Consider the following 25,968-nt stretch of genomic DNA (forward strand, 5'->3'; position numbering starts at 1 on the left):
ATCTTACCTGGTCAAGTGTGAAAGATGCTTTCTATTTTCTTTTAAAATGCACATTGAGCCAGCACTTTCGAGTCCTATGGCAGGTAAGTGGGACCTGAAAAATACGGTGAAGATTTGTGGTCAGTTTGCTGCATACTTCTGGAATCTCTTTTCGTTTAATTTAGACTCAGGAACTGCAATGTAGCTTTAAAACACAAAGTGGATAGTGAACTTTTTACAGAGAGCTGTTTGCTCTGAAATGCTTCGAGTCAGCCTGTCTCCCAGCTGGCAGAGTTTGAAACAGTCTGATTATAATTTGAAGACTGGGAAAGTCAGCTTTCCATTTGTTACAATACAGTTGCCACACTTCAGCGGTTCAAAAGCTCTTCCAGTAAAATCAGAGGAATTAAGATTAATGTTTCCACTGCTTTAAAATAAAAGGCATTCTGGGCACAAAGTTTTTATGCAAAATAAATAAGTAAATCTTCTAAAGTATGTTGATTTAGCTTTCCTATTGAAACCAAGTACAATTCAGCACTCAGTCCTGGCTTTTATTAACCATCCAACTTACATGGAGAATTATCCACTGAAATTGCTCCCCCCCCCCAAAAAAAAAACAGCCTAAAATACTGAGTGCTAGGCTGTAAAATGTAACATTGCCATTTTTCTCTTACTTTTCTTCCAGTTTTTAAGTACAGCTGAGTGGGTGGGGGCAGAAAGAAATGACTTAGCAGTGCCCATTTAGTTGTCCCGGGAAATGGGATGAAGCAGCAGCATAGTGCTTCACTGAAGACCTCTTCAGTGAAAGAGTAGACTGATTTTATCGAAAACTCAGGATTCCCGCAGCCTCGATTGGTTCACACGAGGGGAAGAGTCGAGCTGATGTGGGCTGGGTGGCTGACATGGCCTCTGGCATGTTTCTGCACCCTGCTTCCCCCCCGCCATATGGTGATGATACCTAAGTTTATTGTCGCAGCTCTTCGGAGTTGTTTGCGGGGGCTCAGAACCTTCCAGAAGGTGAAGTCCGTTGGGTGGAGCTGGGCCATGGGGGGAGGCTCAGAACCTTCCAGAAGGTGAAGTGCGTTGGGTGGAGCTGGGCCGTGGGGGGGAAGGGCTCGGAACCTTCCAGAAGGTGAAGTGCGTTGGGTGGAGCTGGGCTGTGGGGGGGAAGGGCTCGGAACCTTCCAGAAGGTGAAGTGCGTTGGGTGGAGCTGGGCCGTGGGGGGGAAGGGCTCGGAACCTTCCAGAAGGCGCAGTCCATTGGTGGAGATGTTGCCGCTGCTGGATTTGTGAGGAGCCAGAGTGAGAGGTGCCTGGCACAAAGCTTGGAAACAAACTCACATCTTGGTTAATTCTCAGACCACGGTGGGCTTTTTTGCCCCTTGGAGAAGAAATAAGTGACATGTTCATCATGTGCTTGTTTGGGAAGAATCGGTAAAATGCTGTTTCCCTGAATGAGTAGGAATGAAGCAGCAGGAGACATTGTATTTATTCACAGTTCCAGTTACCCTCTGCAGTCAGCTCACACATACAACTCTTTTCCTTTTAGCCTTTTCTAAGTGTTTCCATGTTTGTCAGGTGTTTTGTCACTGCCTTCTCCTTTGTCGTCGTCTTCTTTTTTTTTTTTTTTTTTTTTTTTTTTTTACTGTTTCTTACTCAGAGTTTAATTATGCAGTCTGTACTTTCACTAGTTTCCACCCTTTAATGTCTAAAACAGTTTATTCCTATTCTCATGCTTTTCATTGGCGGTTTTTAAGGCCAGATCATTTCAGTAATCCACTTTACAGCACAGCCTGCACACAGCTAAGCTGGCACAACTGAGGGGGTGGCAAAAGGGCAGGAATGAGGAAACGAGCACCCGAGGAAGCAACTGTTGCCAAAAGATTTCATTTCTCCTTCCAGATAGTATCTACTGAAACTTTGCATCTCACATAAATCTTTCTTCTGTGAGGTGACTTGTGCCTTGTGTTTGAGAGAGGCTACTGTGGCTTCATTTTTCCATTTCTACAAAGAAGCTTAATTTTTTTTCCCCCCCAAAATTAAGACTGGTTGTTACAACCATCACTTTCCATGTATAACGCTTATTATTTTAGCTTTTCCGATCATTCTGTTGTAGCCTAAATGATAATAAATAATATCTGAACAACTTGTCCTCTAAGATAAAAATAAGTTACAAATTATCTAATCCTAATATTTTATATGTGTAACATACATTTGCTTATAATACATACATTTTCTTATAATGCATAGTGTTTTTATGTTAGGTAGCTTTTACAACACCAACCTTATTCTCATCCATAGGTTTCTCTTTCTGTTACTTACCTCAGGACTTTAAAAACTTTCCACAACTGAATTTCCAGTTTTGCAAGGTAGCTGTACTAAAATCTTGTCCTGCAGTTGCCTTCTTACTTGTTGTGAATGGATTTAGTTTTGTAACTGAAATCGGTCACAGTTTTTCCCTGGCAAATATTTTAGATGAAAAATGATATTTTCATCATTGGAATATTTGGGCCAATGCATGTTCTTGCAATTATAGAACCTAAGCAAGGTTTAGGTTTAGTACAAATACTAGGCAGAAGCAAAGTATTTCAGAAAGATCAAAACGTATCTTTTTCAAAAATAGCAAAATGGTAAGTTTTGTTTTTTAGTTTTCAAATGGCTTTGAAAATTTTAAAAGATCAAACCAAACTGAAGTATTGATTTTATCAAAATGGTAACTTTTGATTGAATCACAATTGTACTCCCCCTGTTTCACTACAGAAAATTTTGAAATCTTCTCATTCCATTTGAGAAGGAAAAAAGTCTCAGAATCACAGAGTTTCCTGTTAAACAGAAAATTCACTTTTTACCCACCTTCACTCTATACTCTTTACTCACATCAGGTTATGAAAGGAAGCCTTTGAAAGTGTATCAAGCTATTGGCTTCTGCCCTTCATTCCTCTTAGAATTATGCAATTATACAAGCTGCTTCTTTAAAAATTCCCTGTTTGGCTGTATGTCATAGAGCTTTTTCATTTTCCCAAAGGTAGTTCCTCAAATTTCTATAGCTAAAATGTGAGTTTGTTCAGTTCTGGTTTGAATAACCTGTGTGATCAAAACTCCTTTAGTCTTCCTAAGAAATTTCATTGAAGATCCCATAGCAGACAGAAGAAACTAAATACACTCCTGACTTGCTTCTTTGTGGCTCAGCAGAAGGAAGGGGGCATGTTAATTGTAGCTTTTCTGTGGCTGTTTTACAAACACAATCTGCCTCTAGGGCCCCAGGTGACACAGGTCATATTCACCTTGTGAATCTCTAAAACTTAGGGAAACAGTCTGGACTTAAAGCATATCATTTACCTAATTCTCCTAAATCTGTGAAAAACTTACTCATTAGAACTTCTGAAGTTTAACAGTGATGTCGTGTGTTCACAAAATGCTTTACATTAATGCAAAGTGTAGCATAGAAATGATCCGTGGCATCTTGTATTGAAAAAAGATGTTTAGAATGTACAGAATCTATGTTCTTATTGATGGAGCCAACACAATTGATTGAGTCAGTACAGATAAAGATAAAGCTGTCAGTATTCCTTGCATTGTGATAACTTCTGGGGTGTTACATAAGGAAATGTAAGTAGCGTGAACTAATGCATGGCTCTACTGCAAAAAATGCCTGTATGGCAGATTTACTAATGGCAACCTCATTTTCTGGGGTGATGCAGCAAGAAAAGATTTATATTTTGAGGTAAAATAAATTCTGTCTCAAAAAATTTGAGATAAAGTAAGTTTTGTGCTCCTTTGGCTGGTTTTTATCTGCAAGTTTAGGGCAAGCTTGCGTATCAATAAAAAGATCGGCTTTTAGTATATATCCTAGAGATCTTGGTGTTTTGACTTTGCAGTAAGACACATCTTCACAAGTCTTCTGCAATTCAGATAACATTTCTTCTTTTTGTTTCCTTTCCTTCTCTTCGTTATGCCCAGGCCATGGATTCTGCTGTGTACCTCAAAAGTTTGCAGTTGCAGGATAACTCAAAATACATCTGTATGATGGACCATGATGCAAAGAATTCAGAAAGAACAAGAGCTCACAGCGTAATACTCTTCAAACTGACAAACTGAGGTCTGAAAGCAGAGAAACTGCATCCGAAATGCTTTTTTTTCCAACGGGATTCAGGACGCTAAAGTAAGTCTGTAGAAACTGTAATAAAAAATAGAATAGATATATGGGTAAATATAACATTGAGGGGCTTTTGTGGCTTTTGTAAAAGGAAGTCCTTACCTGGAAATCTAGAAGTTTCTTTGAAGGATTCAGTGAACACGCAGTCAATAGAGGTCCAATTGATATGGTCTACTTGGATTTCCAAAAGACTTGACAAGGTTTTTTACCAAAGGCTCTTAGAAAAAAAGCTGCTGTGGAAAAAAAGGAAAAGTGCTTTCATGATTGCTTTCATTAATTGCTTAAAAGATAGGAAACGGAGGTGGAAGTAAATGATCAGTTTTCTGAAGAGATGGAGTCTGTGCAGTTCAGCAAATGATACAGAAATGGAGGCAAAGAGTAAAGGGACAAAGTGCTGATGAAATCAAACCCTTTGGGGTAATGATGTTAACCAATTCAGCAAAACTAAAGCAATCTGTAGAGAGTTGCAAAAGGACCTGGTATTGAGTATACAAGTAACAAAATAGCAGATATAGTTCAATGTCTATAAATACAAAATGATGGGGAAAAAACAGTGCTAAATTTATGTAAACAGTGATGAGCTATGAATGATTTGTTATCATCCAGGAGAGAGATTTTGGAATTCGTTCCATGAAAACATCAGTTCAGCTCAGTACTGAGGAACAGTCAAATTAGGAAATAGAACATGAGGTATCATTAGGAAAAGAAATACAGATAAAAAAGAAAATGAAAAGTATACATGGTGACCTGCATATTGAGTGTTTTATGTAGTCCATGTCCTCTGCCCCAGAGCAGGGATGATCAAATATATGGCGCTGTTTCTATATTAAGACTACATAGATTAGGACTCTTCATCTGGAAAAGAAGATAACTGACAGAGGATTCAATAAAAGTCTGTAAAATCACGAATTACATAGCAGAGATGATTATTTTAATCTTTTTTGTTGTGTTCTTTCTCACAGTACCAGAACAAGGGAGCATCAAGTTAAATTTTCAGGCAGCATGTTCCAAATGAAACAAAATGAGATATTTTTCCACAGAATGTAGAGTTACATTGTGGAAGTCATTTGCACAAGTTTTTGTAGATGGCCAATTTTACGTAGTTTTGAAGAGCAGCTAGGTAAAGTAATGAAAGGAAAGTCCATGAAGGACTGGTAAACCTTAGAGAATCCATCCTTCTCTCAGGAAATCTCCACACCACAGACCACTGGAGACTAAAAGAGTATATCAGGGAAGTGCTTCTACATGCTTCTGTTCTTGTCCTCCTCCTTAGGCATTGTTATTGTCCACTATTAGAGACAGGATATTGGATTAAATATATCTTTGTCCTGACTCAGTATGGTTGTTATTATGTTGTATTTGTATTCTGAAGATAATTCATTGGTGATGGATTGAATTGCTCTCATGAGCATTGAATAGTTCATTGATGATGAATTATATTTCTCTGAAGCATCTTTGCTGCCTTCTTTGCTCTCCTAAGTAGCCACTGAAACATCACTGTTCATATGAACTTTTGTTCTGGGTAGTGTTGTTTAACCATGTTTCTTTGGAAGCTGATCTTTTTCTAATTTGATTAAATAGCACCTTTTTTTACCTGCTTAAAGAGTGGCAGTTACAACAATCTACTTATGTTTTATAACTGATCTCTGGCACTACACAAGAGAGAATAATTCACATGCATCATCGAAAACAGACGCTGACACTTGACAGTGGAGTTGAGATGAAACAGCTTTCCACAACTACTGTCAAGCAGCTCAGAAGTGGAAAACATTTATGAAAACTGTAGTAATGGGGAAAAAAAAGATTTAACTGTAAAATCAGTAAAGATGAAAGTAAGCCTGCTTGTGAATATTACAGTGTGGTTACACTAGAATTTTCTCTTAAAATTCTCAGTTTTGTACTGCTGCTGTGTAGTTTCACAGGCAGCAGCAATGGCAGAAGTACCAGAGTAGGCTGGACTGATGTTTATTCCCTTGGCCTCCAGTGCTGGTGACCTGCCTGCCAGGTACACATACACAGTAATCAAAGATGCAGTAGTATGCCCCAGCTAGCTATAGTATGGCCTGCTGAGGGCAAGCAGAGCTGCGATGATGTAGCTATATGGACTTCAGCAAGGACTAGGCACAGGCTAGCAGGGGCTAGCCCTGTTGAGGACCCAGGGCCCCATCCTGAGGTATCTGGCAATCCCAGCTAGCTCTAAGTAAGGTGAATCAAACAAGGCCCCTGCTGTCTTCAGACCCCTCAGCCATTCCATAGACGTACTGTTGTGGTTACTGCCTGTGCCAGAGGAGTCAGCCAGCGTTGTGCATGTGCTTGTGGAAGGTGCTAGTTTGGGAAAAGCCTGCCTTGGCAGTAAGAGCTGAAGGGCTTGCTGGCGATGGAAGGGAGGGAAAAACTGCGAGGTGCTTGGTATGTCAGACAACTTGGACGCAAGAGAGAGGAAATGACTCAGAGCCCGAAAATGATGACTTTCTTAGTGTTTGTGAAAGGAGGGAGGGAGAGGAGGTCGTGTTATCCTGAGTATAAGTTTCAGTAAAAGCATTTAATCATCTGTGCTCGGTAGATGTGACGCGTGATCGCCGGGCCATCTTGAGAAGGACTGATGTGCTGCGAGTGAGCCCCGCAAGCAGAGCTGCCGCGGCGGGCGGGGGGCTGGTTCCGCTCCCGCCTTGCCCCTCGCCGGGCGGGGGTGCGCTGCTCGTCCGCAGGGCCGCGCCGCGCCGCGCCGCGGTAGGTGTGCGCGCCGCCGGGCGCGGCGGGGCGGGGCGCCGCCGCCCCTGCCTGCCGGGCGGCTCTGCCCCAGTGGGGGCCGGCGTGCGCGCAGCCCTGCCCGCTGATGCAATCGGCGATCGCGAGCAGCGGCAGCGGCCACGGTGGCGCCCGCAGGCGGATCGGCCGGCCCTGAGCCCGCGCGGTGCGCCGCCACCGTCGCGCCTCGGTACCCCACGGGGCCGCGGCCAAACGCCGCCCGCAGCCAGCGGCCGCCCGCGAAGAGCGCGCTCCGGGGCGGCTAGGAGATAACCCCCGTTTGCCAGCATGATCAAGGTAAGGGGAGCCGGTTTCCTGCCAAAATCCCCTCATCCATCCTTCTTTCGGGGGATGCGGAGTAGCATGGGGACTAGTCCCTGGCAAACAGGCGAAACCCTAGTTCAATGATTTGTATATACCGATCTTAATGCTCTTATATGTTATTTATGCCCTGTGAAGCAGATTTCAGTCTCCAAGCAGTTTATTGTTTGAGATTCAGAAGCAGGATGTGTGTGATTCCCATCTCTTTCCATGCTGTTTCATTGCAGACAGCATAGGAAAAGAAATAATGAGTAGAGAGAGAAAATGGGGGAAGGGAGGGTGTATAATTTCATCTGGGGGATTTCTTACTGTTTATTTGTAATGTGGGACTCTTAATGAGTAAAAAAACCTACAAAGGGTATGATCTGCTGGCAGGCATCACGCTTTCTTGTGCCTAGGAGTTCATTATAGGTTTTATGTCTTCCGTTGTACTAAAATAGACTATGGGTAAAACCCAGTAATATGTATTTTGAGGTTCTGAGTAATTTCAGAAATAGTTTCAGTTAATGGAAGAGGAGTTGTTAGTAGCGAATGCTAGCATGAAAGATGAGCATCTGTGGGAGCTATCCTTTAGAAGTGTCACATTTATATTCTTGTGCTTAGTGAGGCTGATCTGGGGATTAAAAAAAAAAAGTCTTGCTACTGAAGACAAAGGGCATGGGGTGCTTTTCGGTTAGACTGGGGGAACATCATAGCAACTTTATACCCTGTGAAACAGCTGCACAAAAAGAAATTCTTGGGTTTTGAAGGACATCTGTGCTGGGCTGACTGCGAACTTCTCAGCTGTAGCACAATCCCAAGGTTAACAGCTGAGAAAAAACAAGACTGAGTTATTTGCTCTCCTTCAGGATCTGTAACAGATGGCGTATGAGCACAATAGGTATTTAACTAGCAGGTGTCACCCGAGTTCCTCTCTGCCACTGACTGGAGTGTTACTTTCATCGCACCCTGCATCTTACCAACTTTGCTCTTTTGCGTGCATGTCTAGCAGTGGTGCAGGTGCACCTGATGATAGCAGGTCTGGAATAGGTGAGTGTCAGACCTTGGGATGCTCTGATTAGTCTCATTTGCACTTTCTGGAGAACAGACTGGAGAGTGTCAGACCAGTCATTGCAGAAGATCTAAAACTGCTCATGGAAAGTACCCCAGCAGTTTCCCCTAGCCAGAATGCTCAGGGCCAGAATGCAAGTGTGTCAAGGAGTGAGACAGGCTGTCACGTTTTATGCCATTTTGTTTTACCTGTTGTGTGACTGGGAAAGAGGCTGGACTTCAGTCTCCTGGGGCATAATCCGGCACCTGACAGCAATGTTATGCATGCCCATGCAAAAAACAAGTAGCAGACAAGCCACAGACCTGCCCGTTTGCTCAAAGCAGCAATAACATCTCATTGGATTCCTCACAGATGCACAAAACCTAACTTTGCTTAGTACTTTTTCTGCAGAGAAGACAGCATGAAGCAATAGCTACAGCACTAGAAGATGTGTACGCTCCTGTCACTGGCAAGTGGTGTAGCCGTGGGCAAGTCAGTGCTCTCTGGGCCCTTTACCCTTTATTTGCCTCATCTGTTCAGACTGTGAGCTCTTCAGGGTTATGGCTGTCACTATCTATTTGCAGAGCACATATCAAAAGGGAAGACCAAATGCCATTTGATTATTAAGGTACTTCTGTAAAAAATAATAAAACTATAAAGGTATCAGTAGGCAACAGCATTACTACAGCTCCTTATGCCTTCATCTCCCACTTCGCAATTTCCTGCTTTTAGTCCAAACTCTTCCTTTCCCCTTGAAACATTTCCAGCTTACCCTCAGCCCTCTCTTCCTCAGCCTGTTTAAAGGAATATTATATGTAGCAAATGAATTGTGCCTCTGCTTTCTGCAGTCCTGCCTTGTCCACCTATTGCACTGATTGCTACTGACAGGCCTAGCACTCCCAGCATCGTGTGATCAAGTGGATGTTCTGATTTTTCCCACCATGGAAGCAGGGTATTGGAGTCTGCTACGAACTCATAGGCAAAATGGAAGGTTACAAAATGAGAGGGTAGTTTTAATGCAGTTGATATCTTGCTAAACCAGCCCACAGGCCATATATATCCTTGTTTTAATTCCATAGATGAAAGTAATTCAAATGGAATTCTCCAGCAATGAATTTGTCCCTGGGAGGGCCATGTTAGGAAAGGAGGTATATCAGTTTATTAACTGTGTAAGCACTCGGTTTGAGCTGAATTTGTTCAGCCATTTTAAAATGATTTATTCAGGCTAGGCATGCTAAAGAATCAAAATAGATATTATTTCTGTTACTTCCTTGTGTTATTCCATTTGCTTAAATGAATAATTGTATCCAAAGGTGTAGCAAAGTGCAGGTTATTAGTAAGTTTGAACTCTGGAGCTTCAGTGTTGGTAGAATGAAGGGTTAATTCTGTTTGCAGACTTCAGGCTTCCTAAGCCAAGCACATGGGGACTTACATCTTCATATGTCATTGCAGTGACATGTTATGTACTCCACAGTGCTAGATAAGTAGTCAGAGATGTGGATGAGCTCAAGCCACTCAGTACTGATTGTGGGATTTGGTAATAAATTGTGGCTGTCCAACTGCCATGATGGCTGCATGTAGAAATTAAATGCATGGCCTTTACCTTGAATGTCTAAATTCCGGTGATACTTGGGCATCAATTAAAGGAATACATGACCATAATTTTTTATTCATAGTCACCTGTATGCTTGCAACTTGATACCTCCACTTTTTACAATATGAATAAGTGAATGGGTGGTCCCATTTACCTTGGAAACAATTTTATTGCCTTATGACTTTACCCATTAAAGGGACAGGTAATAGTACCTCATAAAATAGTGCACCTGTTGTAGAAGCTTAGCAAATATTACCATATGCTACTGCAAATGAAAATCCAGTGTTATGCTTATGTAAAGGCCTCATATTGCCCTTTGGTGTGTAAATCAAATGATCCAAAAGAGTAAACATGAATTAAATAATTGAGTTAAATTAACATGAACTAAATAATTAATTAAATATCTTAAAATAGTCAAAAAGTTTTATTATTGTTTTTACAAATTAATGTCACAGTACCCTTGCAACAGAGTTACTCATTTACTTTTCTTCCCTTGAGGTCCGCTGTTTGTTCCAAGTTTTATTTTAGAGCATACCTAATACATTAATGAAGTGCACCATGTGACTTTTTAGTAGGTACACAGCTAATGCTAATTCGGTTTGCCTGTTAGAGCATTTCATACAACTCTTGATAAAAACACTCATTGTAAGCTCAGAAAACATACTGTTTTTTCGTGGTATAGGAGTAGGGTTTAATTCTGCAAGGTGCTGATTTTATTCATTTCCATTAGTATTCAGAGAGATCAGTGCCATGCATGTCCTGTCTGTTTGTTTGTTAAATTTTGCATGGACTGTTCACTGGTTATCACTTCCCTATTAAATGCTTGAATTTGCATTATCCTCTCTGAGATTTATTTATTTATTTATTTATTTTTAAGCTTTCATGTTGAGAAGCTGAGCGAACTGGGTTTGTTCAGTCTGGATAAGATAGCACTTTGGGAAGACATAATAGCAGCTTTCCAAAACCCACTGCAGTTTATCAAGGAGATGGAGCCAGGCTCCACAGTGATGTGTAGTGGGAGGACAACGGACATCGGATATAAATTGAAACAAGAGAGGTTCAGACTGGATATAGGGAAAAAAATTTTCTGCATAAGAACGGTGAGGCAGTAGAGCGGATTGCCCACAGAAGTTGTGCAGCCTCCATCCTTGAAGGTTTTCAAGACCTAATTGGATAAAGCCCCGAGCAACCGGTCTGATCTCATAGCTGACCTTGCTTTGAGCAAGAGGTTGGACTAGAGACTTCCTGAGGTCTCTTCCAGCCTGAGTTGCCCTGTGACCCTGGACCCTGAAAGTAGCTACCCAGTAAAAAAGCTTAGAAATTAGGATTCTTTCTCCAGTCTTAGTCTTTCATGCGGTAGTGCAGATCAGCATGTGCTTGTCGAGGGCTCTGCTTGGTAGTCCAGAACCTTTTAACAGTCTACAAAGAACTCTGTACAAAGATGGTCTTTAAAGTCATCAGTATAGACAGATTTATTTGTTAAAGCAAACTTCTTTGTCCTGTCAATATAGCAGTAATATTTTGCTCTTCTTTAGTACTTTTACCCTGAGGAAATCAAAGCACTTAACAGTAGAGGTTGAACAGTAATGCTGGAAAGTGTCTTCACATGAATGCTATTTCATGTGGACCGTTTTTTTTCAGGAGTCTTGTTTCTTTAATTACCTCATTAGGATCTATGGCAAGGTTTATCAGTATTCGTCAGTGTGCGTACTGCTTGTGCCAAGGAAGAGGACTGCACCTCCCTCTGTAGTCTCAGCACCTTCCCTGAAAGTACCGTGCTTTCTTTCCACCATCAGCATTGAGGAGCCAAGCAAGGTCTTCTTCTGTTCTTGCTAGATGCTTTTTTTCGTACAACATACTGTCTAATTCTGTAAACAAGTGTCATTTTTACCAGTAGGAACTGGCCAGGGATGGCAGGAAGAATTTCCTCCAGGAAATATGTTGCTGATGTTAAAGGAAAGTTAAGGGGCTACCTAAGGGATTCAAACAGGAGAAAGTAGTTAGGATGCATAAGGAAGAAGATGGAGAGTAATATTGAAAATATATAAATGAATAGCTCATTTTGTATACTATGCAAAGTCAGCACAAGGTAAAAAGCTGTGGCAGTCAGAGGGGCTCAGAGGGGCAGTGAAGAGGATAGGAGGTTTGGGAGGAAGAAAGACCTGGGACTGTTTACCTTAGAAATGGTGAGGTTTACCTTAGAAAAGGGGTGAGTTATGGGAGACTTCAACAAAAACATGGATCAAAAATTTAGCAAGAGTCAAAGAAGGATTAGACAATCCAGTAGACAACAAGGATATCCAGAAATAATTGTAGGATTTTTGTGTGCATGTATGTATTAAAACATGCAAATATTTTGAAAAAGTATAAATCCGCATTCTTTAGGACTCAAATCTGACTTGAAAGCAGTGTTACTGTACAATTTAGGAATCTTGCAGGCTACTGGACATGGTGCTGTTGTGTGAATTAACCCTATGGGCTTAAAAATGAGTTCCAGGTAAAGGACAGTTACACATTTGGAAGTCAGCTGGATTTGCCCCATGTGCCTTTGATATGCGGGATCAGACCAGCTTTTGGTGCGTAGATGCATATTCATACACAGAAATAGTTTTGCATTTCCTAGAGCTCAGATGACGGGTTCATGTGGCTGTATTTGATTCTGTGTATGGGAAGGACAGGAAACAGGTTCTAGTTTCAGCTCTTAGAGAGCTACAGACAGTACCTCTGTTACTGTGGTAGGTATACATCCCTTTCTTTCCCATCAATCTTATCAATGTCTCCCTGAAAACTAACTTGCAGCTTTTCTTGAAGGTTATTTTTTAATAACACTGTTGGCTTTTTTAAATAACAGTTTGTTTGGTTTAAAATGAATTCATGAGATCTTTTTTAATGCAGCTCTGGCTGCAAGAAAAGCTCAGTGCGCTGATAGAATTCTTACAGCTTTTGGAAAGGCTCAGCAGCTTTTTGAAAAGAATGAGACTTTTTTGATTCTTTGGATTATGAACTTTCAATTATTATATGGTAAATATATAGATATACCATAAAAATTTCATACTTTAGCTTTAAAATAAAGATTTATTCCCAAAGTTTTGCACAACTGCCCATCATCATTCGATTTATGAAAAATTGCATATAGTTCACTTAAAGTCAGCAGCAGTAGTATAATTCATGTTGATGCATGGAGTTTCTCATCCTCCAGTATGAGAAAGAAATTTCTGGTCAAAAGAATATAGGGAAGAAAAGTTTATAACAAGTTTTAATACCCTCTGCATTCTCAGCATGTTTTGCAAGCTAATTGTTAAGTAAGTATCTACCAGATACATGATGCCGATTTATTTCCCTGATTTTAAAGTTTGAGAAACAGATAGAAAGGTTAGGTTTTTGATCCAATAAAATCACAGGACATTCTTTTTGGACAGGCTGTGTAATTGTAAAATATTCAGAACCATTGTAAGCATTTTTGAGAGCAGGATTTAGGCTTTTATTTTCCTTAGGAAAATTACCAAGATCACAGTCAGTGCTAGAGTTAAGAGGTTGTCTAATGGTATAAAAATGTAATGCGAGCCTCTGTGCACAATATTAGGTAGTTGCAGTAGCATAAGGTGGTTACATAGCCACAAAGGCTGGCATAGCTGAATGTATACACGCATGCACAGAGAATAAGAAAATCACATTGTGTTCATGTTAATATATTTAACACATTTATCCTTATTGTCTTATTTATAGTATGCTCTGCTCTCATGTATATAGCATCTGCTTTCTAAGTAATATGGCTAGATATGCAAGTAGTCTATTTATATGTGCATGGGAGCTAAATTACAGACGCTGCCTTAAACTGGATTAACCATCTTTAGAAACAGAAGTGTACTTTGGGAGACAAACAAAAGAAAGTTTCCCATGCCAGAAAGTGTTTTTGTTTCTGAAACCATAAGAGAAGTTCATTTGGTTGTTTTACTGCATCGAGTTCAGTTCTGCTTTTCATATCCTTCTATCACAGTTGTGCTTTTTTCGTAAGCTGACTTTGTGCTGTGACCTGATCCATAGCACTAGCTTGTTCCTCGGTATTACACAGTGCTCTGATGAATACAAGTTCTGTAATCTATGCTTTCTCCATGTTGAGAAGTGTCTATATCATTAGAATAGCCTCACTTTTTAATACTATCCTGTGCCTTTCACACCTTTTCAGAGATGATTCAAACATTCACAGATTGGCTGCTCTACTTGACATTCAGAGATAGAAGTTTAGTAACATCAGCATTCATTTCTGGTTCTTCATTGAACTGAAAATGCTACATTTACACTTGTGTGCTTTGTATTTTCTTTTAAGGGGTACCATTGTAGCCAGCAATGTTTTCATCATGTCAGTTAGCCAAATATTTATTGTAATGTATGTATGAAATGAATATGTTGTGTCATGTCACTTCCAGGTGAACATAAGACATACCAGACCAGATTCTAAATTATATTAAATTGTTCACTAGCTTCATAAGTCCAGAAATGACAGAGACATTCTAGTCAAGAATATTGATATTCATGTGGTACTAAGTTGGACAAAACCCTTGGTTCATGGTGTGTTAGAATAAGTCTTATCAAATTTGATTTCTTGAGCCAAACAGGGCTTCTTGATCTTTGATAGAGATACTGAACAGTATTTACTTGTAATAGGTCTATGTATTATCCTCAGTACTAGTCCCACTTTTTAGTATTTCAGTTACCTCTTTTCTAATAGAGATTGTATCACTCCTGTGATGACCTTTTTACCATGCAATAATTTTGGCAAAGAGCCTCTGGTTGCTTTGTGTGCTTAATGCCAGCATCTCTACAAATACCTCGTCTGTGACCATACCTTATTCAAGGTCACTTTTAATGTGCTGAGTGATATTTTGCTCTTGACTTCACTGGGCAGAATCCAGTTTGCTCTGAGCACTGTCAACAAATGTGATAGGTGATTTCAAATGAAGTACTTGCTCACAAGGTATTTAGAAAGGACACATAAGGATAAGTTTAGATCTGAAGCATTGAAAATTTTGGAGTGCTATGATGCATGATTTTTGCCATATCTTAAGGTTATTATACATTGTCAAATATATACTTTGCAGCTGGATTAATCTAGCCTTTGTCACTAGTCTGAAAAATTCTACCTCTTCTGAGCAAACATCATCAAGAAAAGCAGCTTCTTGCGGCTGATGTTATGATTTATGTTGCTCATCTGGTGTTTTTCCACGTTCAAGGAAGTGATGTGTGACACTGTAGTTGCATTCTGCTTTGCTTGGGTTGTTAGTAAGCTTACATGTGATTATTTATGTTTCCTTGGTGTTGTGGGTTATGCTTACCACCTCTGATTGCACCCACTGAACCTCATAAAGACTGTAAAGTAAGAGAAGTTGCTATCATATTCACAGCTGAATGTCTGTTATGCAAACATGCTTCCTCTCTGTAGTTTGTTCTTAACTTAAACAAGAAAACAAACATCAGCGTATATGCTGTCTTCAACCATATTCCCTGCAGGATGGCTCTGTTCCTGGTGTCTTTTACTTCAGGAAAAAGGCTTCAGCTTCCTTTATGCTTTGTTGAATTGTGTAAAATTAATTCAGGTGAAGGCAGTGTTTGAACATCTACCAAGAACACACCACAAGGATATAATTCAGGCTTTGTTAAAATCCAGGAAGACATCTCCCACTACTTCAACCCACTTATGCTAAGTTTAAAACTCACTGGAGCTAGTATAGATAGGACTTCAGCAGTCATCACCTGTGTGCTGTTGTGAAAGAAGCTTGCATAGGGCATAGCTCTATGTGAATAGAGTGCACAGCCAAAACTACATCAATCAGCTACACTTGTTCTTCCTCCTTTAGAATTGCCTCAGCTGTGATGGATGTGATGAGTATGTCTCTATAAGGAAAAGGAGCTATAGATTCAGTTCCTTAGGAGCTGTGCACACCCAATTCCTGCATATGTCAGCCTTCTCTGGAGCAGCCTCTGCAAACTCTGAAGCAAGAGCCAACATCTGTGTGAAGTGTGCAGGTGGGACAGTCTGTGCCTAAATTTCCTGTCTGTGAAAGAGAGAGATACTTCTAACCTCCTTCACTTGGGTGTTGTGACTATAGAGCCGGTACTAATTTTTAAGGCTTCCAGGTATTACAGTGAGAAGCTTTAATTTAAAGCTTATAAATAATGAAGTCTCTGTTCTTCTTTATCTGGAACAAAAATTTATAAAATAACTGCAAGAACCATAGGAACTGTTCTACCATCAGAATACCAGAGAAAGCACAGTATTTGCAATACCCCTAGCCAAAACCTGCTGTCTTTCTCCTTTTTCTGTCCTGGCTTCCATCACCCATCTCAATTCACCTATTAGATCACTCAATCCACTGCAAGATTTGAAGGCTCAGGACAGAGTCCTTCTGCAGCAAGGTGTCCAGGCAGAGCACATATGCAGGTATGTACAATTCTGCCTGCAAGCAAAGGAGAGAGGGTGTGCTAAGCCATTTGAAAAGAATGACGAAGCTTAAGAGGCACATTGATAAAGAGTACTCTTCTGAATAGTCAGGCAGAGTGTACCTGCAGTATTGAGCCCATTCAGATCCCAGGTCTGATAGCTGCTGCCATGCTTTATCAGCTTTATCTGGTGGACACCTAACAGCTAAACACACTCCTTGGGAAGCAGGGAACAGGCAGTGACTGCCCTAACAGCCTAACCCAATCCAGAGAGTTATACTTCCCACGCTTTTGCACCAGTGGCATTCCATACTTAGTGATGAATTAAATAGGCCATGCGAAGTTATCAGGGCTAGATGTGGTGTCAAGCCAGTATATGTCTGCCCTTCACAGACCAGGAACCACATGCACAGTTGCTCAATGTTTCATTGTACTTGATGTTGTTGGAACGCTGGTCTGTAAAGTACTGGTTTATTATCTCTAGTGGGAGTGTATGCAGGACTTGTGAGAAAAAAGTAGCTTCTTTCCCCTCCAAAAGCCTTTTTTTTCCCTGAGCTTTTGTTTTCAGTGTGTTATTCATCATTGCTCAGCATCTTACGTAAACGTTTATTGCAGTGCAAAATGGACTTAAATGGGACACGCTCTGAGCACTCTGAGAATAGCTACAAATGACCACAGAGCACAGGCCAGTGATTAAGGTCTGATCCTGTATTCCTTCTGTTAACATCGTAGTTATGAGAGGCTGGGCACAGAAGTATGTCCTTAAAAACAAGTTTTCATCTCTTAGCTCTTTAAGCATGTCAGTTCTCCTTTTGGAACACATCACTGTATCTGCTGTGGTTTGTTTTTTTCCCTAGGAGTCTACAATGATTTATTTACAAACCACAAAAGCTGTACTCTCCTGCACTACATTATCTGTTTTCTGTTCTGTGTTGCCTTCAGTTACTCTTCAGACAATGATTTTGTTTGTCTCTGTTACGTGCACATTTGTATGGTTAATGTTATCATTTGTTAATTTCATTACATCAAACCACTTGCCTTGGTCTTCAGCTGTAGTATCTGTGTGTACTTTCAGGGAAAATCAGGGAATTTCACAAATAAACTCAACTATATTTTATGCATCTTTAGACCAGATCTGTACTACGCCTGTATGGCTGTGTCAGTATACAAGATGTTGGCAGTATAACCCGTGCTGGATCACTGAGGAAAATAAGCAGATTTTTTTTTTTTTTTTTGTGCTTACACTCATCTTTAAGGGTGGAACAGTGCAATTGAAAATGTATCTCATAGCTCTGGTTACCATTACTATAAAATCTTAAGATGCTAATTTAGTACCTGGCTTTATGGAATGTATGAACAAAGTGAAATGTTAGAAAGGGTGATCAACAGAAGCTGCTTTGTGTTTAATAGTAAAGCTGTTTTTACCCTGGTAGGGGAGGATAGATATAACATTTTTGCTCTTTCTTGTTGCCAGTGTGATGTAAAAGATTTCATATCAACAAGAATTGGACCCAAACAATAAAATCATGATGCTAGTGGGTTTTGTTTTGTTTGAGCAATAACCATATCACATAGCCATAAAACACTATCTGTTTAGAAAACAAGCAGATGAATTTATAGGTCAACCAGATCCAGTTGGCGGCTTTAATATGTTTTTCTTTATGCCATTCAAGCAAACAATGCACTTGTTAAAAACCTAATTAATGCTAGAGCAGACAAACAAACCAACAAAAGAAGCGCTTACAGGCACTGTTCGTAGGAGTTAGAGATGGAAGAGATCCGTTAGGTCATCCCCCCTATTCTCCTAATAAAACGAGACTGTTTTCTCCAATGAGAAGGGAAGAGTCAGTGAGCTGAGCAAAAGGGTGAAGACACAGGAAATGGCACTAGGGAGTTACAGAATAACAGACAGTTCATAGAAAGGGAAACAAAAGTAGGAACAGTATGAGCAATGGGTTTTGAAAAGAAGTTTAAAGCAGATTGCATTTGGAGGTCATTTGGGAAGAAGGTTTCTTTACAGTACTTATCTAGTTACGTAAAGAAAATAGGAAGTAGGATTGTATGGTTGTGCAGGGAATATGTCAAGACAGAACTAATAAGGGACACCAAATAGAGTTACATAGCTGCTTTATGCCGTGTGTTGAGTGGGGCTGGTGGTAGGCTTTCAACACTTTTGAATTGGGAACAACCACATTTTACACTCCAGGTTTACAGCTTATGTTGTAAATTTTCCAAAACATCTGGCAGAATAGTTTCAGCTTGAAACTAAATAGAATCCTGTCAGGTTCTTCTTAGAGTTAGTTGCAACAAATTAAAATAATTTTGTATTTCTAGTGTGCTCTTTTCTCCCCTCTAGCCTTCTTTGTAATCCAGTTTATCAAGCACACATTCTTTTTGGGTTTCAGAAGTAGTTATCCTTCACCTTGCCTAATCTTGCTGTATACCTTTCAGGTGAGCTGATATGCCTAACCCGTTGTACAAGAAAGCTTGTTACTGAACTCATTCAAAAATTCATTTAAGCACTGCATCAAGAAGTTGGCATTCTTCACTAGAGAGGTTTCTCACCTGACTGCTGACTGCAGTGACTCTACTTTGGCAACATTGTCCTGCATTTGTTTAATATTTTGAAACCAACTTACTCTGCTTTTAGAGTTGTGCTATAGCTATTAAGGTTACTAAATATGAATCTTGGATAGAGTAACTGAATATTTCAATTGCTTTATGTTCTCCATTTTAAAGTTTTTCTAACCAATAAATTGTGCTAGTACAATCCGAATTGTCTTTTATGTAAATACAGTAGAGATACTTGTTTTAAGAGCAGCATATTTCAATTTTATTTAAACTACTTCTTAAATTGCTTTAAACTAAACCAACTAAACTACTCAAGTCAGAAGATAAGTGCCTGCACAGTCTTTTGGACTAATTTAATTAAATCTTTTTTTTAAATTCAACCTTAATTTTTGCAATGCAGCTTTCCGGAATGAAGAAATTTGTGCTCTAAGAGCTTCTAAGCTCTGATGCTTTTATGCCAAGGTCATCATTAAGTCATCAGGAAACTTGCTTTCTTTTTTCCTGCTAGTCGCCTTGTATTTTCCTTTATTGTATGCCATTATTACACTGCCTGTGTAACCAACATTAATACCAGCTCAAGGGATGGACTTGAACAAGAAGCCATGGTAAAGTGATAATGCCCAGCAATCAAGGCATCAGTGCAGATGCATGTCAGGTAAGAGTAGTCTTAGAGAGAAATACATGGGAAGTGCAGAAGTCAACACAAACAAGAATTTTCCTTGATGAACTAAGTATAAAGCTAAGCACTGAAGTGACCTATGATGAATTGCCCTATTTTTTTGTGTGTGTTCTGATCTGTGTATACATTGAGGCATGTCAGTGGAGCTGCTCTGGGTGGAATTTGTGCTGTCCCTGTTCTGTGGCTTCATTATTTAAGCCTATCAATCAAGCCAATACCTAAAGTGTGTGCCAAGCTAACAAAGAAAGATATCTCAAGGATCTCTGCTTGGCTTGATAAGTAGTTAGAAATACAATTTAAGAGGTAGTTTTCTTGTCACTTTTTTCTTACTGATTTTGAAAAGAGAATATTTAAAAGAAGTAGTGTGGATGAGATTTTCTCTTGGTAGTATATGGCAAGGCATGCTGTCGTGTAAGCAGCCCAGCCTGATGAACTCAGCTGGTGACATTCACATGGTGACACACATGTATATGTTCACATTCACATCCATACAATATACAGACACTTTAAAAATATTATTTGTATGCCATACAATTACTCCCATGGCAGGTGAGGTAAGCATGCCTGGCTGTTGGATAACATAAATGAGCTTCCCAAGCTCTAGAAGTTTTCATAAAGATCATTAACTAAAAGTCTTTTTGATTTATGTTAGAAATAGTATTGTATGACTCAGCCCTACGGCAGTATTCAGATTCTCTCTCAATCTGACAATGGGTTGATGAATTTTATTTTTTAAGTGGCGAACATCAATCTGCTTTTGGTAGCCCTTTTCCTGCAAATTCATATTTTATGTGGTGTGGCTGTCAGATCATATTAGCATTTTCTGCAGAGAAACAAATGCTGTTTTTAAATCATGGAAATGCTTTATATGAAAGGAGCAACACAGAATGTGTGGCATTTGTGCACACTGGACTCTTATTTTATACCTGGAATAGAAGGGCAACTATGATTTTATGGGTGTGAATGCATGAGTACCTGTTGTCAGACACTCAATTTGGTTTACCTGTAGGCAGTACCATCATATAAACCACGTTTAATTGTACTGAATGCATTGATCTGCTAGATACCTGAAATCACAGATGAATATTCTAATTTCATTATCCTCCCAAAGTAAATTAGAGCATGAAATCTTTATTAGACACTTAATAGCCAGAAGCAAGCATGGAAAAAAGCAGTTAGACGCTGTTTTAGCTTGGAGAAATGTTTCAGAAAGAACGTTCTCCATTGAAGACTGGTTTTCATATAGCCTCTGACTGAGAAGCTTTCATTACATCTTTGCTGGGCCCTGATGGCTGCCACAGCATAGTGTTGGTTGTAAGTTTTTCTGCGTAGCAGGAGGCAGGGTCATCTCAACAGAAGGGACTATATGCCACTACGGCTGTGCATCTCTGGCTTATTTGCTTCTTTAGCTTCTCCTCCCCCATGAATAGCCAACAACTGCCAACAAAGCACTCCTTACAATTCTAGCCTTCCTAGGCAGCAGCAGCAGCATGAAATTGGATTTTCTGATGCTCCCTGTCACTGACAGTACTCTAAGTAGGGTACCGGTGGTGGTGATGAAATTCTGAGTCACAGTGGTCACATCAGAGATGTCTGTGGACTGACTTGTTTAAGGACACGCTGGGTCATTGCAATCATATTTAGGGAGGTATTTACACAGAATTTCAGATTAGATGTTCACAGTCATATGATCAAGAAAGCTGCACTCTGAATACCTTAATGAAATGTATAGATTATCATAAGTTTTGGGGGGTTAGCAGCCCTGAGGACACTGCCAAAGAAAGACATGAGCATTGACAAAGATCAGCTTTATAGGTTCTGTAGAGATGAGAAACCAAAAGATGACTAAGGAGTTTGTCAAACTGCAGATCTTGAGTTGTTTTTAAAAACAGTAAGTATAATTTCCTAGCTGATAGTGATAATATAGATATTATTTGCAATATATTTTTTTACTCTTACCTTCCACTAAGGGAAAGTTGTTTTTTTGGTTTTTTGTTTTTTTTAATTCCCCAGTGGTGAGAAGAGTTATCAAACAACCTAGAAAACAAAGTGAGGATAGCACTGATTAAATAATTGTTTCTTTGAAAAAGACTGACAGAGTACATGGTACTTGGAGCCAACTGCAGAATTTTATGGTGATTGGTACCAGACTTGGTCTGTTCCATTACACATTGAGAAGAACCCTATAATAATAAGCCTTACATCTCCTTTACACTAGAATTAGGTTGGAAGTAAGTACTACTGTGAGGCAGTGCTATAACCCAGCTGAGTTCATTGTGATTGCTTTTTAAACACCGAAGGATTTGCAATAATAATTATTATACCATTGAGTTGCTCTTTAACAATGAATAAAAAAAGAATCATCACCAGGTCTTTATTTTGATAGTTTTTCGGTAATACAATGACTTATAAAACACATTTTTTAAGATAACTAATTCAATCTAAGGTGTATGCTTTACACTTTTTGCTCATATAAGCTGTACAGTAACTAACATCAGTGTGCAAGTTCAAAATTAACCAGTTTTTTGAAGGAAAATGGTGAAATACTGTGATATTTCAAGTTTACAAGGAGCAGCTCCTTATACCATAAAAGAGGGTTGTTGGCTCTCCACTGCAACATAGAAAATACTGTCACGCCAGCATAGTTGCACAGCATCTTAATATTTTGGGCTGGGACAGATTCTACAGACTTGAGTGGCTTTTAAGGAAGCTCTGACACAGTATCTCAAATGTATCTTCAGGATAATGTCAGTATTGTAATGGGTATAGTTTTAAATCTACCATGCTATTAAATAAAAAGGGCGAATCTAGCCTTGGCACATCTCCCTTGGCAATGTTGGGTGCTAAACCAGGGAGTAATTTCCCTTATTGTATTTAACAGCATGTTTCAGATTTACAAGCCATTAAAATATGACTCCATCAATTAGAAGGTAATTGTGGTGTGTCTTTCTAGTGCTGAGGGATCAACTCAATTTGATCTCAGTGTGGTTAACAAAGGCATTTAGCTACTGCTTTAAATATGAATTAAATATGTAAAACATGATGACTTCATTGAGAACAGACTGGCCCAATGGCATAGGCTCAAAAAATGGACTGTTGACTTCATTGAATTCAGTGGGAACCTTGAACTGAATGAAAACATGATCAAGCCCCTAATGGTTCTTTCTGTAAGTGGTTCACACTTGAAATTCACTTGTAAATTTTGTATCTCTTTAAAGATCATGAAAGAGAAGGTTAAACTACATCCAAATTCTGCCCTTTCTGTGGGACATTAACACCTGGCTTTAGAGCAACTTCGTAAAGCAGAGATGGGAAGAGACTGAAGAATAATGACTGAGCACTTGTCAGTATTTGCTATCACCAGTAACTGTTTTTAGAAAATCCACCTTTGCATATTAGGTATTAGACAAAAGCCAGCAATAGAGCTGGAGCTGTTTGAGAAATTCTTAGCTGGCGGTTATCATCCCTTCAGCTGGTAACCACTGTGTTCTCCATCCTAATTCACTGCTGTGCAAAGTAGAATCAGTTGGCTTAATTCACGGACAGCATATTTAGCTATTAAAAGCTGATGGTCTCATGAAGGCCTCCTGGGGTTTTACCACTGAATTTGGAAGTATTTGAAGAATTACAGGCAAAGCCAGGACCTATTATACAGTGCTTAGGTCAGGCTGTCCCTCAGTTTGGGTAACACTTAAGTCCTGCTAGGGTCTCAGACACTGAATGCTGTTCAACAGACTCTAGCAAAAAGATTTGTCTTTTTGGAGGGAAAAAAAAAAAGCTTTAAGGTAAATGAAACATCTTTTAAATAAGCTTTTAAGATAACGTGTGTTGGTAAATTGTAAAGGGATTTGTGATCTCTCTTAGCAGATCTTTCTTTAGTTGATAGTAAGGAGTATATAGCCAGAAGTGTATGTTGCAATGCAGAGAATTGGAAAAAGAGGAACAGAGGGGTTAAAGCTGATGGTGAGAAAAGGCAGAAGGGATGTTCTGCCTCCCCTCCTTCCCCCCCCCCCCCCCCCCGGGGCACTGGTGGGGGAGGGGAGAGGAAGTGAGATTTTCTGTGGCTGGGAGCTTGCCTTTTCTGTTGTTCCTTGCAAGTCTGCTATCCATTAAAGACTCAGTGAAGATACCGCTCTCTTTTTCCCTCTCTGCCATATCTCCAAGATCAGCAAAGGGAAAATTTATGTTACTTGCTTTGTGTGTTTTGTGCTTCACAGCCTGTGACCTGTGTGACCCCAGTCCCGGCCACAGCAGGACATGCTGGCCGCTGTAGGGCTCTGATGGCCAGTGTCCCACCATGCCACCACTTGCCCTGTGTTTGGGACCCCAGATAGGGCAAGGAGCCTCCCCCCCCCATTAAGGCCTTGGGGCATGGATCTCACAGACTGACCATGAAGGATTTCCTGTGCACCTCTTTCCTCCAGGGGATTAAACATTTGACCTCAGGCTTTCCTGCTTGGCGGGCTTCCCGCTTGGGGTGTGACAGAGCTGAGGGACTGCAGGGCCAGGGGTGGTTGCTGAGCAGTGAGCAGCCAGCACCAGCGCCAGCTGGGGATTTTCCCTTGTGGGGTCCCTTGCAGCCCTTTCCTGTCAGCCCTGGCAATGACATCCCTTAGCACCTCTGTCCTTCCCTTGCCCCCTTAGAGAGCCCCTGACCAGCCCAACTGCTTGCCCTTGCCCACCTATCACCTGCCACATCTCACAAGCTAGCCATCTCTTCAGCCATCACCTCCATGGCCCATCCCCTAGCCAGTCTTACTCCTGATCCCCCTGTCCCTCTCCCAAACCTCTGCCCCGCTTCACTTTTCCAGCCCTGTCTTACAGATGCTGCCTTAAAGATTGCTGCATGCCATGTGCGATTTTGACTGCTTGTGAAGAAGGTCTAGCTAGTGCAGGAGGGTCCTCAAAGAGACTACCCCGATGCTGCAGGAACTGGAAATCTTGCTTTCAAGTTGATGGCTTGCACCTGTCTCTGTTATCTTACTATCAGTAAATTGAAGAATATCTAGAGCTATCACTGCTTTTTTTTCAGTCCCTTTAGAGCATAATTAGTAGCAGAATCCTTCGGACTGACACAGCAGGTAATTCAAAATGCTCTGATTATATATTTATGTAGGTGGGCATTCCTTATCAGTGCCTTCATTTTAATCAAGGATGAGTGCTTGGAGAAAATGATTCTTTCCCTCTCTTCCTCTCTGGCTGGTCAGACCTCTTTGAGAAAAGGCAAAAAAAAAAAGCAAATCTACTGGGGTAGATGCTTTTAGTAGAGATTCCATGATCTGGTGGAGTTGTATAAAAACACAGTATATTTATTTAGCTTTAAATGAAAGACTTATGATGTTGTCCATGGATTATTGTGAAGTGTATAAGGCCAATATGAGATGTTATCACTCCTACTAAAGCCTCAGAATACAACTGCACAAAATAATTCAACTGAAGTAAAACAGTCTAGAAGGTTTAAAATCATGCTAAGAAACTACAAAAAAACCTTGCTGATATACTGGCTGACGATGCAGTCTGAACAATTGTTAAATATAATCTGGCCCTAAAAGAATTAACATATATCAATCTTTCTACAACATGCATTGAATTTGATTTCCTCTATTTTTATTCCATGTAGGGCTGTCAGAATGAGTGCATGGCTGGAGGATGTGCAGGGGAAGCCACAAAGCATGTGACCGAATCTTTCAAGGTAAGTTGTTTGCTAAAATGTCAGTGCCTGGAGCATTTCATTGGACAGTGCCAGACATCATCCGTAATGTGGTAGTGATTGTTGTGCAAGAGTTTATAGCTGCTGACGTGCTTGAACATCATGATTTTGTAAGCAGGAGTTGCATTTTCTGAAAATATTTTCTATATATATATTAACCCTTGCAGAAATTAAAAATGTTTCAAGAATAACTTAAATTAATTATTGTTTCAAATACTAGCTAAAAGCTTAGTAGTCATTAAGCAAAAAGTAATATGGTATACCTGAATGTTTCTTAACTCTTACCTGCTTTACAAACAGTGTAACTCTAGATTGATTACCCCAAGAAGTTCTCCAGAGAAGGACTCTGTAACACTCCATATTTATACTTTATTATTTGTTAAACTTTGGCATGGTGTTCAGAAATATTTTTTCCGTCTGGTTTCAAAGTTGAAGAGTTAAGGTTCTCAGAAGAACTCCAAAGCACACTGCAGCTCTGGCGCATTCTCAGCACTCAACAAGCAAACAGGGCTATGATAATAATGAGTGCTGAGGGGTGGCAGGAACTGACATGAAATTGAGTCCTCCTTTTTTTCTTTAATCTTGTGCTTAGAACTGAGTTTGGTTAAGATCTCACTCTTTCTCCAGCACAATTGTAGCACTAGTAACTAAGAGATTTTTTTTAACAGTATGTGGATACAGTTGTTACCTTTTAATTTTCTGTTGGAAACTTAGAGCCCCTCAACATGTGCTGCTTTTGTCT

The 25,968-nt window shown here is 40.1% G+C and overlaps 1 protein-coding gene across 3 annotated transcripts in view; it reads left to right on the plus strand.

Moving 5' to 3' along the window:
* The first annotated feature begins 3,991 nt into the window (after window positions 1-3,991).
* Window positions 3,992-25,968, plus strand: part of BCAT1 (branched chain amino acid transaminase 1) — a 69,305-nt gene continuing 47,328 nt past the window's right edge. The window contains exons 1-2 of one of the 3 annotated variants that reach the window (XM_026092644.2): window positions 3,992-4,141; window positions 25,137-25,208. In XM_026092644.2, coding sequence (XP_025948429.1) covers window positions 25,155-25,208 — 54 coding nt within the window. In that variant the 5' untranslated portion in view covers window positions 3,992-4,141; window positions 25,137-25,154. Of the gene's footprint in view, window positions 4,142-6,869; window positions 7,181-15,829; window positions 15,853-25,136; window positions 25,209-25,968 lie in introns of those variants that run through there. The other 2 variants (XM_026092641.2, XM_026092643.2) reach the window with 2 other exon arrangements.

This window comes from Dromaius novaehollandiae, chromosome 1 (genome assembly GCF_036370855.1).
Source record: "Dromaius novaehollandiae isolate bDroNov1 chromosome 1, bDroNov1.hap1, whole genome shotgun sequence".
Lineage (NCBI taxonomy): Eukaryota > Metazoa > Chordata > Aves > Casuariiformes > Dromaiidae > Dromaius > Dromaius novaehollandiae.